Raw genomic sequence first — 21095 nt, forward strand, 5'->3', positions numbered from 1 at the left:
TCTTCCACACCCTGTTAAGCACACTCAACCATCAAAATTGGCCCACCCTCCCCCCAGCAAATTGCAAACAAGTAAAAAAATACTAATTACCCTACTGCCTATACCATTTCTAGTTTACCATCTTACTGCCTACGAACAAAAACTTGACCATGGTATTCACTACCCAAATGGTCAAACAGCCACCCACGACTTCACACATAACACCAAACACTTTACCACCCACAACAAAATATCACTCCTGTAAAGCCACAAAACATAATCCTAAAGACAAAGACTATATAAAACTTATAAACAAACTCCTAAAGCTTAGAGTATCCTGTCACTATAACATTATAACACATGGGGACATCCATCCCACCCCTGGCCCACCCACACCCAATAACCTTCAATCCCCTACCACAACCCCCACAGTCAAGCTACCCCTTTCTACTCCCACTAGTTCCCTCCTAGCATTTCACCTAAATATTAGAAGTATTAACAATAAAATTCCCAACCTACACACTCTTGTAGCAACCCACTCTCCAGACATTGTGTCTTACGGAAACCTGGCTAAAACCTAGTACTACTGATGAGATACTACCTCCAGGATATAATATTCACCAGTTAGACCATGCTACAAGGAAAGGAGGTGGGATAGCAGTCTTTTACAAAATACCCTGTTAATAGAGACACCATTCAACCACCCCAATTCAATAATGCATAACTCCTCATAACCAAACTACATATTAACCAGAACAAATGCTTGAACATCGTATGTGCTTACATTCCACCAGGCAACAACTTAAGTACCATAGAGGATATCCTATACTGGTTATCCACTACCTATCCCCAAGAAAATATAGTTCCTGGTTACTTCAGTGCCAACTGGCACCCCTGCTCCTCTGAACCCCCCCTCACCCCTATAAACTTATCTGGGTTTAAACAGACCATAACCTTCCCACTAGGATAAACAAACCACCCAACAGGGAAAGTATCCTAGACTGGATCCTAGTTAGTAACCAACCCCCAACTGTACACAGCTGGCACTCTCCCTGATGACCTTCATGACCATTTACTAACCTATATCATAAAACATAAGGCAGGAAACCCTCACCAGACCAAATATAAAACACTTAGAAACAAGGAAAACTTTGACACTGCTATATTCCTAAATGAACTAAAAGCAGTTGACTGGTCAAAACTAAAAAAAAAAATCTACCATTAGAAGAGGCTATAGCTCACTTTAACACTAAATTCCTAAGTATCCTTGATTCCCATGCTCCAGCACGTACAATAAAATCTAGATCAAACACAGCACCATGGCTCACAAGAGATACCAATTCTAAAATCAAAACTAGAAGCAGAGCCTTGGCTAGCTGGAGAACAATTAAAGCCCCACTTGACCATCTAAAATATCGTCAACTCAGGAATGATACAAAAAAATCTATTTTACTAGATATAAAAAAGCTTCTACCAAAATCTCCTACAAAAACACCAAAACAACCCTCAAAAGTTCAGGGCAGGCTTAAATCAACTACTTCATCCAGGTCATTCTACCACCCCAAACCCGGCTAACCATACCCATAGGTCCCCAGAGACCATAGCTGGCACTTATAACTTTTTCACTGAAACAACCCAATCCCCTAGAAAATCAACTAACCCCCACAAACAAACCACACCCTAATCTACCCACTAATCACCCCCAATTTAACTTCCAACCAATATCCACTAGTTTTATCAAAACACTTATAAAAAAAATAAAACCTACCACCCTCGCTGCTGACCTCCTCCCTGCAGAGTACCTACAAATAGCTGCAGATGCCAGTGCATATCCCATATCTATCCTTATCAACAGAACATTATCCGAAAGCACTATCCCCTCCCTCTGGAAAATATTCCACATCATCCCACTCCATAAAGGTGGTAGTTCTACAGACATATCCAACTACAGACCCATTGCTATTCTTTCCCCACTAGCCAAAATAATGGAGAAATGGGTACACAAGCAACTAATGCGATACCTTACACAGAATAACTTACTATCCAACTCCCAGCATGGTTTCAGGCCATACCACAGCACCACCTCAGCCCTCCTTTCCTTTATTAATGCCATAAACCAAAACAGGAATGACAATAGGCTGTCCTTCCGCCCTCTTTCTTGACCTATCAGAAGCCTTTGACATGGTTAACCATGAACTTCTCATTCTTTGTCTAAAATCTATTTCCCTCAATAAGCACGCAATCCAGTGGTTCCAGTCCTACCTGACTGGTAGACAACAGGCGGTACTATGGCAGGACAAACTCTCCATCCAGCTACCTCTCACACTTGGTGTCCCTCAAGGCTCCATACTAGGCCCACTACTCTTCTCTATTTTTATCAACAACAGGGTGTTTAAGGATAGAATACTTGAACACCTTAGGGATATCAGGAATGTTAAAGAAACCAGCGCACTATCACTACATGTAGCTACAGAGGGTAAAGAATATAAATTTAGCTTTATGGTACTAGAGATTCTGCATAGTACCAAGAGAGGAGGTGACATAAATAATGGAACAGAATCTAGTGAACAGAAATGGATTTTGTGCTTTCAAGCTGATAAACCTCCTGGTTTAAACAACAGAGTTTCCCTGAAACCCTTCCTTAAAGCACGGCCATTAAAGCATTGATCTCTCTTTTAATATTTTATCATGTATATTTCAGTAGTCCATCTTTTATTATTTTTTACTATTGTATTTACCAGTTTTAAGTACATATTGTTCATTTAGTCTGTTTTATTAAATTTTTTAACGATCTATATATTCTACAGATGTATTTTATCACATGGCTTTTGGCTATGATGCACATTTTATCTGATTTTTCATTGGATGTTTTAGTGTTTAAAATTGTAACTGCTATTCTATCTTTGTTGGTCTGATGAAGCGGATTTTATTCCGAGAAAGCGCTTACCTACTACAGTAAAGGACATACTGATTTTCACTGCTGTGTGGAACCAGATTATTTTTCTATATCTAAAATTACAAATGTCTGCAAGAGCAAAGGATGGGCATTATTTCTTTCAGCAAGAAGGGGGTATAGGTAATGCAGGAATAGTTGATATGAGACTAGGTTGTAGGAAAACATATTTGTGAATAAACAAGACAACAGGCTGGTACAGTGCATGAGTTATTTACCTCAGTGTTTAAAAAGCAAATGGAAAGATGTGATATTACATTACTATTATATTATTATATTACATTATTATTAATGTGATATTATTACATTATGTAATGTTACAATTGCCTCAAGTACACAGACAACCCTCTCCTCCTCCCACAAAACACAAATACATGCGAGAGATGCAACTATACGGCCAAACTGGAGGCTGAGCTCTCTCAACATAGGACTGGCAAGACCAGTCAGGAGGAGAAGGTTACCACACACACTATAGACCCAGTCTCACATAGTACCATCACAACCTCAAATCATACACATAAACACACAAATACATACTCGGAGGCTCTGATCAAAAATCTACCAAAACAGCAGAGGCCACCAAAGCAGACACCCAAACAACCACCACCTCAGAACACAACACCTGCAACACATAGACCTCACAGTCAGAGTGTCAAACAGTCACAGCCCTTAAGGCCAAACACAATGCCAGACACACTAGTCATTGGTGACTCCATAGTCAGACACACTGACGTCCCGCTCACCAGACTGAGTAAGGAGAAGGTCACAGTAAGCTGCCTGTCGGGCGCTAGAATCCGCCACATAACGCAAGCACTCAGGTCTCTCAACAGTAGGTACAAATACGACTCAGTCATTGTCCACGCTGGTGTAAACGACCTGAGACGTACCTCCTTGGACTACATGAAAAGAGACATTGAGGAGCTCTCTGATTATGTAGCCCAGGCAGGTATGACCCTGACCTTGAGCAGTATCCTTCCTTCACCAAGAATGATGCTACAATACAGAGATAAGATGATCAGCTTTAACAATTGGCTTAAACTCTGGTGTCATTCAAAGGGGATCCAATGTCTGTCTGCCTGGGATGACATGCTGGACAAGCCACGCTGCCATAAGGGACGGCTTGCACCTGTCACCCTGGGATTCGGATATTGGCAAAGGCTCTTGCCACCCCATAGTGCCTTTTAGGCAAGGCTCAAATTCTAAACCTACCACCCTGGAACACAAAAAGGAAAAAACTAAGGGTAATGCTGCTCAATGCCAGAAGTCTAAATCTCAAAATGCACGCACTCGAGGCCCTTCTCAGTATGGAGAACATCGATGTCTGTGCCGTGACAGAAACCTGGTTCAAGGCTCCTGAGAGCACCCCAGCACTATCAGGTTTTACCTCATGTCATGCCCGCCCCAAAATCCGGACAATACCAAGAAAGGGGGAGGGGTATCCATATTCATCAAGGACACCCACACCTCAAGACTGGTGGCAACGCATGATGCATCGGAGACCATCCAGGTGCAATTAACCATAGGCAAGACTGCTCTGCAAATTGTAGCATGTTACAGGCCACCCTTACAAACTCAGGAACCTCACATGGCCTTCCTGAAAACACTAGAGGGGATACATGTATCACCAAACACCATCATACTAGGTGACTTCAATTACCCTAATATAGACTGGGAACACTACTCAAGCCCAAAAGTTCCTGGAATTCATAAACTCAAATGCCATGGAACAACTAGTCACCATCCCCACAAGAGGAGAAAACATACTTGATCTCATCATCACGAACATGGGAGCACAATGTTCAACACCGGAAGTATACCCCTCACTGGTGAGATCAGATCACAAACTAATCTCGCTGGAGGTCCTCATCCCACCCCCACCTGAAATAAAAAAGACCACAGTAAAGAACTTCTCGAAAGCCGACTTCACACTTCTAAAGACTAGTGTGGTCTCCTTTAAGGCCCCGAGCCGGAAAACAGTACTCAAGCCGCTGAATCACTTACAAATGCCTTCTACCAGCACCTGCAGGACTGCATGGATAAGGCAATCCCAAGCAAAACAAAGACTCTTTGTACCAAAGGCAAGCGCCCAGTCTGGTGGACCTCAGCCATAAACAAACTCTACAACAAAAGGAGGAAGCTACTACAAGATAGAGCAAAATCCTTAAAAGGTAAGACACCCTTGATCACTATAAGTAAAAAACTAAGAGCTCTCATAAAATCATCCAAAGCAAATTTTGAGAGAAAAATAGCTAAAGACTCAAAAGACAATCATAAGGCCTGCTTTAGCTATGTTAGAAACCTGGGAGGAAACTCCCAGATATGCTCAGAACTAGTTCAAAATGATGTGAAGATTACTGATCCTACAGACATTGCCAACATACTGGCTGACAGGTTCAGTGCAAACTCCCCAAAAGGAGAGATATCTATACCAAGCGATTGCAGCCCCCCAAACATCTCCAACGCCCAAGTGAGAACTGCTCTCTCCAAAGCAAAAAACACAGCATCCATGGGACCTGATGGTGTCCCCGGCTGTGTGCTCCACGAACTCAACGAGGAATGAAACCCACAGCTAGGACAGCTGTTTAATCATAGTCTTACCTCTGGATACATACCCAGGGAGTGGCGCACTGCAACTGTGGTCCCACTTCACAAAAGCGGTGCCTCCACCGACCCTGGAAATTACCAGCCCATTAGCTTGACAAGCCTTATCTGCAAAGCCATGGAGAGGATCATAATGGACCTCATAAATAAAGACATAGGGAATTTGCAGACTTTGGATCCATCCCAGTTTGGCTTTGTCAAAGGCAGATCATGCCTTCTAAACTTGGTTGACTTTTTCGAAACAGTCACCAAAGCCATTGATGAGGGAAAGGCAGTCCATACAGCCTACCTCGATCTGGCGAAGGCCTTCGATACAATACCCCACTCGGGTATCATTGAAAAACTCATCAGCTTAAATGTTAACCCATACATCACAAGATGGGTTGCAAACTGGCTGAGTGACAGAACCCACAGGGTCAGAGTTGCTGGCGCCATGTCAGACTCAAAGCCTGTCACAAGTGGTGTACCACAGGGCTCAGTCCTGGGCCCACTCTTGTTTGGCATCTACTTTTCCGAAGTACAAGCAAACACAGGAGGGTTATGGCTGACAAAGTTTGCAGATGACTGCAAACTGGGCGCCATAGTAGAAAACACATCTGACACAGATATCCTTCAGAAACGGATAACTGGTGCCAGAGCCATGGCCTAAAGTTAAATGCCAAAAAATGCATAGTCATACCCTTCGGGAAAAACAAGGTTACCCCTAGCTACCAAATAGGTGGCAATCCACTGAGCACAGAAGAAGTTATCAGGGACCTGGGGACCCAGGTTGATAGTAGTCTGTCATTCGACACCCATGTAGCTAAAGTAGTTAGGAAGACCTTCTACATTGCCCACCTTATCATGAAGGGATTCTCATCTAGATCAAGGGAAGTCATAGTCTCGCTATACTCATCACTCATCAGACCAATGATTGAGTACAATGCCCCATTCGGAATGTATCTGACCCGACACTTGCAGCAGCTGGAGAGGCCACAAAAGTTCCTCACCAAAAGGATAAAGGGTCTCAAACATCTGTCCTATGCTGCCCGACTGAAAGAACTCCAGCTCTATTCAGTCGCTTACCGCTTGCTCAGAGGTGACCTTTACATAACATACAAGGCCATGTCAAACCCAGATTTGATGAATATGCTTCACCTCAAAAAATCTAGATCCGTCAGAGCCACAAGGGCGGGAGACTTAAACCTCGACACGGCTATTAATAGGACGTGCTGGAGGGATAGATTCATCACCCAAAGACTCCCTATGCTGTGGAACAAAATCCCAGTATATGTGAGGCAGAGCACCTCGCTGGCCTTGTTCAAGAGAAATCTTGACCAATGGATGGGAGATCGCAGATATACCCCAGGGATTACCTCAGTGTCACTGCTCGACAGAGGCACAGCAAAATAATGGGTATAGTTCCCCATACTAAAGGGGTGGCGTAAGCCACAAAACTATGGGCTAGGCTTGTAAATGCCCTCGGGCAGATAGCCTAGTATGAACCTATGAACCTATGAATTAGATTAAGAGGGGAATGGGGACAGATGTGCAGGTGGGGAGATGACTGCAGAGGGGACAAGAAGAACTTTGAGAAGGTTGTAGAATAAGTTAGTAGACTCTGATAGAATGCACTTCCAGCTTGTAAACACATGTGGCATATGTGTTAAGTAACTTACTGGATAAACTGTATAGTCCATCTGAGGGGGATTGGAGTGGTCCCAGAGGAAGGTAGAAGTGGTCCTGTTACACCAAAGAGTTTAGGAAATGAGCAGTGTAATTAATAAATGGTTCTGGAAACAATTCTGTAGGGTAGACCGAAGGGTGGTTTGAATGCAGATGATTTACTTGTTGAGTGACCATGTGAATTCATGCAGTAGAGATCTTATTAGACTATCCTGCTGCATCTGTAACCAATCACTGCTGCCATCATCAGAGAAGGGGAGTGTAGTGAATGTTGTGTAGTCGGACTTGATCAAGTAACTAACATCGTGCTTCGGAAGAGCTTGGTGGGGAAGTATTGCATGAGACAAACACTAGTTTAACTAAATGAATAAAAATGGTAGCAGTTGGAGGGAACTGTCACCCTAGAAACTTACAAACCTGAGGCATTCTGTATATATATATATATATATATATATATATATATATATATATGTGTGTGTGTGTGTGTGTGTGTGTAAGGCATCACATATGGGCAAGACAACCAGACCATTTTGTTTATTGAAGGTCCAAAGAATGGAGTGTTAGTTGAGGTTGATGCAGCCAGTCTTTGTCCTGAGGTAGTGTAGCTTGCAAGGTGGGCAGAAAGGTGATCACTAACATATGTGTGATGAAGTACATTTGTACTTTAGATGTGCTTTTATGGGAAGGGTCTGGACTGGCAACCCTCTGGCTGAATCATCAGGGTCATCAGAAAATCTGGGTGCATTGCCAGTGGCATATACTGAAGAGATGCAGATGTCATCTTCCATCTTAAAGTGAGAGTGATGTGACATCCAGGATACTGCATTAATTTCTGGTGGCATTATGGGGCCGGTGCCATCTAACTGGTTTAGAGTGCACAGGGAAGACACCAAAATAAGAGCAAATGAGGAACTTGTATTGTGTGGAATCAGAGCTCTGGGAAGATGCTTAATGGAGGAGAGAAAGGGAAAGTGAATGTATTATATGGAGGCATTACTTAATCAGTCAACAAGCTGATGGCACAGCACTAAAGGTAAAGGTCACATGGAAAGGCAAGGAAGGTGGAAAAGTTGGTGACAATGGGGAATGGAAGATTAAGACCAGCATAAGGAAATATTCTTTCTCCGAGAGGATGATAAAGCTGAAGAGTATATTAGCTCCAGGGTAGCTGGACTTTACACACTGATTTAAAAGTGTTTTTAATGCATGAAAATGGATAGGGTAGGGGAATGACTAATGTTTCTGATTAGATACGATTGTTGGAGTTTTTCCAGGCAGCTTGTTCATTTTATATCGTTGTACATTTATGTTTTATTTTAATGTGTAGGTATAATTTTGATTATGAAATGTTTTTGCCTTGTGGAAGTCAGAGTTTATGAAAAGCAGGCTCTGATAATTTCAGCTGGAGTTGATTTTCATCCTGTCCCAATACTCTTGGCAAATAAACTGAAGCAGACAGTGTAGGTGACTTTCTTGGTTAGTACAAGCTTTTTGCCTTGAATCTTGAGGAATGTGAACTGTTCATTCTGCATTACAGTCCATGCATATTGGAATCAGTCCATCCATCCATAACAGCTGTGGAGGCAGGCCTGAACAAGTAAAGTTTTAGGTCCACTTGATCTTTGCACAGTTTGAACCATTTGTACAACTTAGAATCAAAAACAATCCATGCCATTGTGACTTTCTTTTTTTGGTTCAGCTTATTCATTCATGTGCAGCTGTTGGTTACTGTAATACTTAGTTACCTATGGGCTTGGCTCTAGCTTTGATTTTGTGGAGCCAGTTGAGAACCCTGGTGTGCACTTAAGCAAAATAAAATCTCAGTACAGTTTTTCATAAGTTCCTCCCTTAAGTCATATTCCATTTTTGATCACTTCCAATGAAAGCAAACACCAGATGTCCTCCAGAATTAGTTTGTACATATTATAATAGTCTGTGTGGGACCAAGGGCTGTAGAATTTTTATTTTCAGTCAGGGACTTCTTTGAGTGTACAGTAGCACAGTGTTCCCAGGTACGTCTTTGATCATTCTTTGTAATGGCCTGTACACTGCTCATAGCCAGCCTTAGGCATAGGCCAACTAGGTGGACGGCTAGGGGGGCACTCTAGTAGGGGCGTTTTTCCAGTATTTATTTGGTGTAGGTAGACCAGGATGGGGGCACCAGGTGATGTGGTGGGGGCCACCATGGAGCCCTTTTACCTAGGGCACCAGTTGACCTAAGGCCGCTCCTGCCACTGCTTATTGTCTTTTGGTTCCCAATGCATGTCTTGGACTATTCCCTTTACTCCAACTACTGAATTCTGAAAGGCATCTCCAACAATTCTCGGCTATCCTGTCTTCCAGACCACTAGTGGTATTTGTAGAATAACATGATGTGGACGTTTGTGAGGACTGGTTCCTATCCCATCCCTCCATGCACTTCATGATGCTATTGTTCCAGAATCTTTTGAATGTTTCATGAGACACCATTTGCTTGAAAATGTGTCTTTTTAATCTAACCTTATGAAATAAGTCTGAAAAATGTCTTTAAAATCTTCACAAGCTGTATGCTCAAATTTGGGAAGCAACTGTACATTCAGTGACATTATATGAAGCTGATGATTTGCTAATATTAATTTGTGCCATTAATATGTTCCTTAATGCTGTAGCTCAAACAAAAATTAAAATAAATGTCCATTTGTTAACTAGGTAGGCTGATTGGACACAGACCCTTTTCAGGACTGACCTGGGAAAAATTAAGTGACTTGCTTAAAGTCATTAAGTATGTAAATAAGAACTAAGGGAATCAAACATGTACCACAGAAACTACAGCACAACCTTAACTATCTGTACCATTTGTTAAGTGAACTCTTCTGGAGTACTGTCTTCAGCCACACTCTGGGCAGAAAATAACACGTGTTTTACAAAAGCATTCAGAGTTCAAAATAGGATAAGTTGACAGGCATAGATCACAAAAAGTCAAGTGTGCGCACACACACACACACACACACACACACACACACACACACACACAGTAAGAGATATGTGTAAGGTAACCGTACATTTAATGTTTCATTTTTAAGGAAACCCCTTAAATCAGCATATTTTTTGTGACTGTATTCTCTTCTACTTTAGTTTCAAGAGAGACAGAAAAGTATTCTGAAATTTATGAAATGGTTATACAAATAAAGTCACATGACTGTGTGTCATGATGTCATTGATCATTGATGAGGGAAAACTGATCATTGATGAGGGAAAGGCAGTCCATACAGCCTACCTCGACCTGGCAAAGGCCTTCGACACAATACCCCACTCAGGTATCATCGAAAAACTCATCAGCTTGAATGCAAACCCATACATCACAAGATGGGTTGCAAACTGGCTAAGTGACAGAACCCAAAGGGTCAGAGTTGCTGGAGCCATGTCAGACTCAAAGCCTGTCACGAGTGGTGTCCCACAGGGCTCAGTCCTGGGTCCACTCTTGTTCGGCATCTACTTTTCTGAAGTACAAGCAAACACAGGAGGGTTATGGCTGACAAAGTTTGCAGATGACTGCAAACTGGGCGCCATAGTCGAAAACACATCTGAGACAGATATCCTCCAGAAGGGCCTCACAGAAACGGATAACTGGTGCCAGAGCCATGGCCTGAAGTTAAACGCCAAAAAATGCATAGTCATACCCTTCGGGAAAAACAAGGTTACCCCTAGCTACCATATAGGTGGGAATCCACTGAGCACAGAAAAATCATCAGGGATCTGGGGGCCCAGGTTGACAGTAGCTTTGCTTGACACTCATGTTGCTAAAGTAGTTAGGAAAACCTTCTATATCGCCCACCTGATCATGAAGGGATTCACATCTAGATCAAGGGAGGTCATCGTCCCCCTGTACTCATCACTCATTAGACCTATGATTGAGTACAATGCCCCGTTCAGAATGTATCTGACCAGACACCTGCTGCAGCTTGAAAGGCCCCAAAAGTTCCTCACCAAAAGGATAAAGGGTCTCAAAAATATGTCTTATGCTGCCCGACTGAAAGAACTCCAGCTCTATTCAGTCTCATACCGCTTGCTCAGAGGTGACCTGTGCCTGACATATAAGGCCATGCCAAACCCAGATTTGATTAATATGCTTCACCTCAAAAAATCTAGATTCCTCAGAACCACAAGGGCAGGAGACTTAAACCTTGACACGGTTATAAATAGAACGTGCTGGAGGGACAGATTCATCACCCAGAGACTCCCTATGCTGTGGAACAAAATCCCGGTACATGTGAGGCAGAGCACCTCGTTGGCCTTGTTCAAGAGGAATCTTGACCAATGGATGGGAGATCGCAGATATACCCCAGGGATTACTTCAGTGTCACTGCTTGACAGAGGTACAGCAAAATGATAGGCATAGTTTTTATTCAAACTAAAGGGGTGGCGAAAGCCACATAACTATGGGCTAGGCTTATAAATGCCCTTGGGCAGATAGCCTAGTATGAACCTATGAACCTATGGTAGAGTTCTTAGCATTTGGCCAGTCATCATCTGGCATCTAGGATGTTATGATTCCTAAATGTAACAAGTAAAACAAATCTGTTTCAGTTTTTGTGCAAACACAGTGTACTACTTTCCATCTATTTGTGGTGCATCTGTTCCTTAACAATGTGCTGAATTGTTCCTTAGTATATTAACTTCCCTTCTAGACCGTTACCTTGTTGTCTTGAAGGAGCATGCATGTGTCAGTGAAACTATGAGCTGTGCTGTTGTAGGACCACAAAAAATGGGCGGGCCACGACAAAAACATGATATTAAATATGGTCCACTGAGAAGGTAATGGCAAGCCATTCTTGTGCTTCTGCCAAGAAAGACTTGTGGACAAAACCACAACCAAACCCATGCTGAAGTAAACACTAGAAGATGAGACCTTAGCGTGTGAAGGTGTCCAGCGACCTTATGGAACAGAGGGCACATACAAGTAGTGCTAGAGGTTATGATACAGTTGAAGTAAAATCAAAAGGATGTCCAGATGAGGAGCTTAGCTGCAAAGAACTGTACACCACTGAAATTTGGAACATTAGAACAGTAAAACGAGGTTAAGGATGAGATGACAAGAATGACTCCTGACATGCTGAGAAGTAGAAAACCAAAATAGGCTGAAATTGGACATTCCACATCAGGTAGTCATTAGATTTTCTAGTGTGAACAATAATATAATCTTGCAGAAAAAAATGGAGCAACACTCAAGTTAATAAATGGGTGTTAAGATCAGTAAACATTTGAAATGTTAGGGTCTGCTAAAACAAGCCGTGAAACAAGGAGACTGAAGGGCCAAAAAAACAGACTTACACATACTACGTCTGAGATAACCATTTCTCAGAATTTTCTCTTTTCACTGAGATATGGTGATCTCAGAGTTGGTATATGTAAGTTCAGGTGGTGTGAAGGGATTGCCCACCACATCGATTTGGGGGGGGCTGCAAAAAAGAAGTTTAAAGGTGAAGAGAGATGTTTGAGATTTGCTCTTCTCCTTGAATTTAAATATTTTTTTGGGTGTGTGTGTGGGGGGTCTGTTGCCATTCAGCATTACAATTGATGACATTTCAATAGGGAATTGTTAAAATCACTGCATGATCACAACCCAAAAAATGATTTCATGATCTTAGATTTCAAGAGAAGACTGAGGTGATGGTGCTGCAGTAGCGTTGTCGCCTCACAGTAAGACATCCGGTTCGATTCTCAGCAAGAGCATCTTCTGTGTAGAGACATGCATGAATGGGCATACCTTCATGGAAGGTTGTGCATCAGGGCTGGCAACTCAGCACATAAAAATCTACTGCCAATCATTAGCGGACCGGAGTTCCGCTGTGGCGAACCCTAACCGGGAAAAGCCGAAAGACACAACAAGATTTCAAGAGAAGCCATTCAGCATTACAGTAGTCTGTACAGATATCTGATTGTATTACATCACCTAGTAGATATTCCAAGGCCACTGAGTTGCATTAACATTCTCACCTTGGTCGTACCTTCCTTAAGGCTTCACCTCCTTTCTCCAGGAGATCCATAGCAGTCAGCCCAATCCAGTCATCTAGTTTACATTTAGGTAAGATAGTGACTTGCAGTGCATAAAATGTAGTGGAAGTTTATTCCAGAGGTTTGTGAGGTGCTGAGTTATAAATAAAACATGGTGGAGAGACAGGTTTATCAGTTTGTGAAGGTTCAGATCCCTGGCTCTAATACTGCTGGAAATATTGGACTTGCAGAGAAACAAGAGGTCCAGGGCAATTGGGGCTGTAATGGTGCAGTAAATAAGACAGATTTCCTTTTAAAAGGCTATAAGGCACTAAATAAATGGATAGAGCCTATCATGGTAGCTCAGGGACTTTAGGCCTATAATCTTTTTGGGGTCTCTCTAATTTTTTGACATGTTCAGGGAGATACAGACAAAAGTGGGCATTGTACCTGATAACTGGCCTGATCAATGCTGAGTATAAGGGAGTGATTACTTCTTTAGACCTTGATGATATTAGTTTGACAATTAGCTGGGCTAAATAAAAAAAATTCCTGATAACTGTTGCCACATGATTGTCAAGAGAATGGGAGCCATCAACCCACATACATAAGTCCCTAACTATGTTTTTATTTTGCAGAGGTGTGTTGCCTAGACTGTATGATGAGTGGAGGGGCTGTTTACCAAAAGTGGTGATATTATACTTGTTAGCTTTTAGTTGGAGCCCATTTTTAATTTTTTAGTACACCAATTGTTTACTAAGGAGAGTTCATTTTGGAAGGTTTGGATGCCATAGGTTTAACACCCCACTCCCTCAGTTTGCAATTGTCTGCAGCCTCTGTTAACCAAACATCTTGGCTCTTGGAGAGCCAATAAGTAAATACCAAAAGGAGAGGTCCAGGACTGAGCCATGACGGACACTACTTTGTGAGGAGGCATCTGCACCTTGCACTGTGCTGGTTCTGTCAGTCAGTTTGTCCATCTTACCACATAAAGGCTGAGTTTTAAAGTGTTTAGCTTTTGTGTGATGCAAGCATGGGGAATAGTGTTGAAGGCCTTGGCCAGGTCAAGATTATGTTCTGTGTGGCCGCTATCTTTAGCCTCCATTACCCTTTCAAAGAAATAGAAAATAGAAAAGAAATATAAGGAATCTACCCCTCACAAAGCCAAATTGTTGGGAGTCAAGTTTAACAATTCTTGATGTTAAAGTTTATGAAGTCAATTATAATACATCCTGTGGCTTTGTAGCTGGGTCTTATAAGGTTCTAAGGCCAAAGTTATCAAAGGGCATCATGACTTTTATTTACTACTCATCGGGGACAAAAACAGTAGTTAAACTTACCTTAAACAGTTTAAGGAGTGTGTCTGCAAGGGTACGTTTAACACTATTAATTAAGCAACCAGGTATGTTGTCAGGTCCCATGGAGGAAGTATTTTTGGTTTTGGTTAGCAAATGACTCAGATATTTTGGGGGCTTTGTACTGAATTCTCTGGAGTGAAGTTAACACTAAATTTGTTCGTAGGGATATTGGCAATGTCAGTCAGGTCAGAATAGGATATCCCATTATTAATAAGCGCTGAACAATGTTGAGTATTTTTCCTAACATAGCTAAAGGATGTCTAATTATTTTGCTTCTGAGGCTAGCCTGAGTTCATGGGCTCTGTTAGTGGACCTATCATTTTCTTCACCTTTTGATATTATCCTTGAAAAGATACGTTTAGAACTACTAAATAATTTAAGAGTTTTGTTTCTTTTGTTGTATAATTTATTTATTGCAGTTGACCACCAGGGTGGTTTGATTTTGAATTTCCCAGTAATACTTGATTCTGGTATTGACTGCTCTCTCTCTACATTTTTCTAAATAGGCGTAGAATGCCTTAGTAAAGGTTACTGCCGTGTTAAGGTCATGAAAGGCACACAAGTGAATTTTGACATTTCATCACAGATTAGGATGAGGGTGACATGGTTGTAGTCCTTACATTGAGTTGGAAGAGCTTTTTGGAGTTTAAAGGAGAAGATCACAGATTTATGGGCAAGCTTCATTGGGTAAGGAGATAACCAGAGGAGGAGGAGTGCAAAAGGTGTCCATATTTGTAAGAAGCAGGTGAAAATGTTGTACTGTCTACTCGGTTTATTTACCAGATGCTGAAGGGAATTTTTTATTTATCAAGTCTAGGAATTTTTGCACATATCCTACATTGGAGATGTACATGTCACAGTTTGTTGAAGAATTGTTAAAGTCACCCAAAAATAAAGCATTTTTTGCTAACATGGAGATAATTTAGAACACTGAGGAATATTATAGCAGTAACTGACAATGTGGGTGTGGTATATTGAAGATTTACCAAAGGTTGGTGTCTTTTAATCATGAGGGTGAAGCCCAAGTGATTAAACAAAACCAACCATGAGTAAATCTTCAGTATACTACACCATGGAGTCATTTATTGCTATTACAAATTGATATTATTTAAGAAAAAAATTGCTAAGTTTTCTAAAATAATGTCCTTGTGTAACGGTGCCATGGTGTTCTTCTGCATTGTTTCCTGATTCTGTTCTTTGATCATGTACTGCACATGCACACAGGACTTGCATTCCCAGGTTTATGCAGTACATCACTGGTTTAGCAAGCAAGCAATGGAGGCAGGACAATCTCCGTTGCTATTTTTTAAAGAAACAAAGTGTAACCTCCCAACAGTTTAGAGGTACGAGAGAGAATGGAAAATACAAGGATGTTCAGGTTATACTTTAGACTGTAGAACATATCTGATTTTTTTTGTATTTTCCGTGGTCTTGTACATACCACTTGATCTTTTATTTAAAAAATGTGAATATGTGTGCATTGTCTGAAGGAAAGAAAGTCTAAAAATGAAACGCCTGTCGTTATTTAGTGACTTTGTTCCTCAGTGATTTGTTGGAAACAAATAAAATTTATGAGGAACAAAGTAACTAAATGATGAAAGACATTTCAGTTTCAGAGTTTTTTTCATTCAGACCAACGCATGTCTACCACATAACAGAAAAAAAAGTCTGGCCACTCAGTGATACTTCAGCGGCCTGCCTTTTTTCATTGGTATATTCTCGATTTACAATGGGCATGCTGGTTCGGCTGGCCAATCAGCGTGCTCCTTATTGCATTTCAGTGGCCAGTTGTATAATATATGGTCATCGGGGGCAAAGCTGTTGACTGATAAGTAATCTTACCTAGAATGAACTGTAGTTCATTGACTCAGTTTATTAATCCATAGGGATATTCATGACAGTAATATGTTCCATGACAAAGACAGATCCCCCCCCCACAGAGTTGCCATTAGACCTGAAGGCATGAAAAGTGAGTGCCATATCTGGTGTAGAGGGAGCGCACTCTTCACATTTACATCAACCTTCAGTAAATACATAAACATGCAGGTTTTCCAAAAACAGAAGTGTCTCAAGTTCAAACAATTTATTGTCGAGACTTCTGACACTGATGATAACCACCTTAATGTATTCCATTTTCAGGGCTGATATGTTAGTTACAATGGAAAGTCCATCAACTGGACTCTACCTAAAAAAGCCACTTGGGGGGCAGCAAAGGCTTTATCCGGTATTGGAAAGTATTGAAACAAGAGATGCAAGCCATCCATAGTGAAGCGATTTGGACTGCCAAGCATCTCATCTCATGTTGGCACATAATAGGTTAGAACAAAATGACATCCACTATGTAATGAGTTATTGAAGCCAATTGGATTTTCTTTTTTTATCTAGGCATCATTCAAGAAGGAAAGTCCTAACATGTCTCTCTACATATTCCTCATGGTTCTACACCTCAAATCATTCACTCTTACATACAACTCTACTGTATTTGTTAGAAGTGTTGGAAGTGATTGTTTTACAAGGCTCAGCATAAGACATTGTTTCTCAATTACAGAAACTCACTTCCTCCCCTCATTCGGACCATTCAAAATCATTCTGCCCTTAAGTCCCTTCTACACTCTTATCTGTCTTCCACCTTTCTGCTCACATCCCTCCTAAATTTCTCCTATTTCCTTTCTCACAGTTATTCTCCATTGTATTAACTGCCAGTAAATGTGAATGTATCTTGCAGCTCTCTCCTATAACTGTATTAACTGCCAACAAATATTGTAGTGTACATGGAGCTTCCTGTCCTATAATTGTATAAACTGCCATTATTATTTGTTTTTTGTACTAACTGCTCATATTTTGTATATACTTTCTTGTATTAGCTGGTAAAATAACTGTATTAACTGCCAATAAATATTGTATTGTACATAGAGCTTCCACTCCTATAATTGTATAAACTACCAATATTATTTGTATTTCTTGTACTAACTGCTCAAATTTTGTATATACTTTCTTGTATTAACTGATAGAATAATTTTGAATGTACTTGGAGCTTTTCTCCCCGGGCCTCCATTGAAAAAGGGCACAATATGGCCCAATGGACTTTCCCAGTTAATAAACTACAAATAAATAAATAAAAAATAAATGCCCTTAGGGTCCTTGTAATGTTGGGAGTCTGTACCACCCAAAAGGTAACCTTGTAACCCTCTCCTTGTCCAGCCTTTTGAGTGAGATGTCAGTGTGTTTGACAAGAGTCAGCTATAGTAAAACATATTTATTGCCACTATGGTTCAAACTAGTGGGTTTGGAGTGCTTTTGTTCAGGGTGACTTTTTGGGAGTTATGCATGAAGTGGATGAATGATCTGATTTTTGCGGAGATTATCCTATTTGTAGGATGTTCTGGAAGTGATTGTTTTACAAGGCTCAGCATAAGACATTGTGGCCCAATTACTGAAAAACATTGGAGGTTTATTAACTTCACAGTAAGAGGGAAGCCTCCGGGTTATATATTTATTGCTTTTGTTTACCTGGAAAGTCCAACTGGGCACAGGTTTCATTTTCAGCAGAGTCCCAAGGGGAACTGCTCCATTTTACAGAGTGAATAGAAGGCAGTTATACAATATTTACATACTAAATGTTCATACATAGAACAGTTTATCAAAACAAAAATACAGTAAAATGTTAGTTAATATCAACCTTAATAAGAGTCTAGTTATTTCTAAAAGGAATCAGTTGTAATTGGCTATTACATTGGAAACAGTGAAGGAATTATAGGATAAAGATGGTTACAATATTATGAAGTAGCATTGAGGAGATCCAGTTAATGGACGTGTGTATGGGAGATAGAGGTAGTAGTGAAGAGAGATTAGGGATAGTCAGATCGTTAGTAGTTGTACTGTGGCCAGTTAGATAAGAGAGTTGTGAGGGTTAGTAGGGGAGATGGAGATTATTCAGGAACTTTAAATGCACAGAGTTGGTAATTAAGTAGTTAGGACTTTAGTTGAGTGTAAATGATTTTAGAGTGTGTTCTTGTAAGATTGTTTACACCTATTGTATGTAAGTTCATTGTTTGTCAGCATAAGGCAGTCTGTGCCCTTTAGGAGACCTGGTGCTAATATAGGCTGGCAATAGAGGTGGAATTAGCAGGTTAGCCTTCCATCTTGTTCTGTACTCAAGTGCTTAAACAAGTAAAGAAAATGCAGCATTAAGCAGGTAGAATAGTATGAAAGATAAGATATCTCAAGCTGTATCAGTCAAAGAGGATGCCTTCCATTAAAAGTAATTTTTCTTTGTCTCCATAGCAACAAGAACAGGACCCAACAAACCTTTATATCTCTAACCTTCCTGTGACGATGGATGAGCAAGAATTGGAAGCAATGCTAAAGCCTTTTGGACAAGTCATCTCCACAAGAATACTTCGGGATGCCAATGGGTCCAGCAGAGGAGTCGGGTTTGCAAGGTACAGACATGATTTCCATTTTATTTATTTGTTTGTTTTTAAGAATGGAGTAGCTTGGAGTTTAAATTTACTTATAGGCATTGTTGATGTCCTCTCATATCAGTACTACAAAGTAATTCATTGTTTTTCCTCCTTCCCTTGGTCTGAGTTGATTTATCACTGCAGTCTGCAGATAACCCCCGGTCACCTGATCAGTCCTACCACAGAATGTTCATATTCATTAGTGTGCATATGAATGAGTTTTTATATTGATATACTGCAAATGATCTAAGTACTGAATAATCAAACCATACAATTTCAAACTCAGTATATCATTCAATCAAAATCTCAAGCACCTATAGTACAGCAACATAACAGACTGGGCCATTTTAAGCCTAGTCATTTTCCCTTTTTGTGCCTGATTTAACTTACCCTACCCCATTTGGTTAGAGATTGGCCTTACCCTTCCCATGTTCGATAATTAGAACTAAGAAAGACATCAGACTTCTAGAAAAGTATCACGCTCCTCAGAGCAGAAAGACAGACAAGGGAATACTAGATCTGCCTCACGTAGGATCCATTCACTTAAATAACCTGAAATCTCAGGGTTAGCACATTTCATTTGTGAGGTCCTGGAGTCTTCTTGGTTCACGCAGTCACATGGCAGTAGTAGCAGTACCATCATGTTTCTACTAGCATTTCTGTGGTGTCTAATGGGCACCCACTTCTCTTTTGATTGCTTATTTATTACTGCATTACTTTATGGTCATGTCATGAGTTATGCTGTGATGCATTACTGTAAGGGCTTGATTGCTTGTGAGTAAGCGAGAGTATACCATGGTACAAGCCACAACCTAACCATATATTAATAGAGTCCACTAATACCACAGCATAAATCAACACCTAACCATATAGTAGTAGGTTCCACTAATACCACTGCATAAGCCACAATCTAATCATATATTAATGGGTTCCACTAATACCACTGGATAAGCCACAACCTGACCACACATTAATGGATTCAACTAATTTTACTGCATAAGCCAAAACCTAACTACATATTAATAGGTTACACTACATCTAAACAAGCTTACTACGGTCGAAGCTTCAACCATTTGCAAAAAACAAAAAAAGCACTTTTTACCTTCTGCTTATTTATTATACATTAGCTGCACAGATGCATTATCAGGGAGAAAACTGAAAAGCCCAAAAGCTTTGATTAAGTACCGGCTCACTAATAGCAACTGTGCAGGTAGTGATTCTCAGTGACAAGCACTAGATGACGAGAAGGACATGAAGCAAGTTGCAGCCTGCATACTGATACAAGGCCAAGGAAACCATATTTATGATGCCAAGCAGTGGTTAGGATCCAAATAATTTTGTTCTGTCATTATCAGTTTTTGATGTTCTCCTTATCTGAAGCTTTTGTTCCTGATTTTGAAAAGAATCCAATCTATGTATGTAGTTAACAAATAAATCAGTGAAATCAATTCCTTGTGTGAGGAGAATGTGAGACACACACATGCCTATATGTATGAGGAAAGCCCGATGTCAACTAAAATGTTCCCTAGAGATGATTACTTCACATCTTATAATGGTTTGTTGAAACATGGCTTTAATTATAAATTGTGCTTCTGATGAGAGGGGAAGGGAAATGTACATAATGTTCATCATGCATACAGCTGTAGTCATAACAGATGGGTTTTCCTGCCATCAGGCGGGTCCTCGGTCGGCCAAATTCCAAAGTCTAGGTCCGGCGTCGGATGTCGTCGCTTCTTCCCTGACATCAGTGCGACAGGGGTATAAAAGAACCAGCCGACGCCATTTTCTTCAGTCTTTCTTGCCGCGCGGTGCCCGAAACAGAAGCAGTTCTTAAGTGCCGGTCAGCCAGCTCCTGAGATTACGAATATTTTTCAACCAAAGTCTTCTTGAAAGCTAAGTACCCCGTTGGGGAAACTTTTCTTGCCTCAGACCGATGTCAGACAAAGTTAATAATTGCATTTCATGTGGGAAGCAAATACCGCATAAGGATTTCCATTCCCTCTGCATTCCTTGCTTAGGCCCAGACCATGACGTCTCGGCCTGTCGTTTTTGTGCTACATTCAACAGACGCACTATTAAGCGTCGGGCAGAGTTCGCCCAACA

General features: G+C 40.9%; 1 protein-coding gene across 4 annotated transcripts in view; it reads left to right on the forward strand.

Moving 5' to 3' along the window:
* The window catches only part of RBMS2 (RNA binding motif single stranded interacting protein 2), a 1165202-nt gene that overhangs the window by 865724 nt on the left and 278383 nt on the right, over positions 1–21095 (forward strand). For all 4 annotated transcript variants that reach the window (XM_044083632.1, XM_044083630.1, XM_044083631.1 and 1 more), the window contains exon 5: positions 18814–18971. In XM_044083632.1, the coding sequence (XP_043939567.1) occupies positions 18814–18971 (158 nt within the window). The remainder of the gene's footprint in view (positions 1–18813; positions 18972–21095) is intronic.

Source organism: Protopterus annectens, chromosome 9.part0, assembly GCF_019279795.1.
Source record: "Protopterus annectens isolate FY-2018-M chromosome 9.part0, PAN1.0, whole genome shotgun sequence".
Lineage (NCBI taxonomy): Eukaryota > Metazoa > Chordata > Ceratodontiformes > Protopteridae > Protopterus > Protopterus annectens.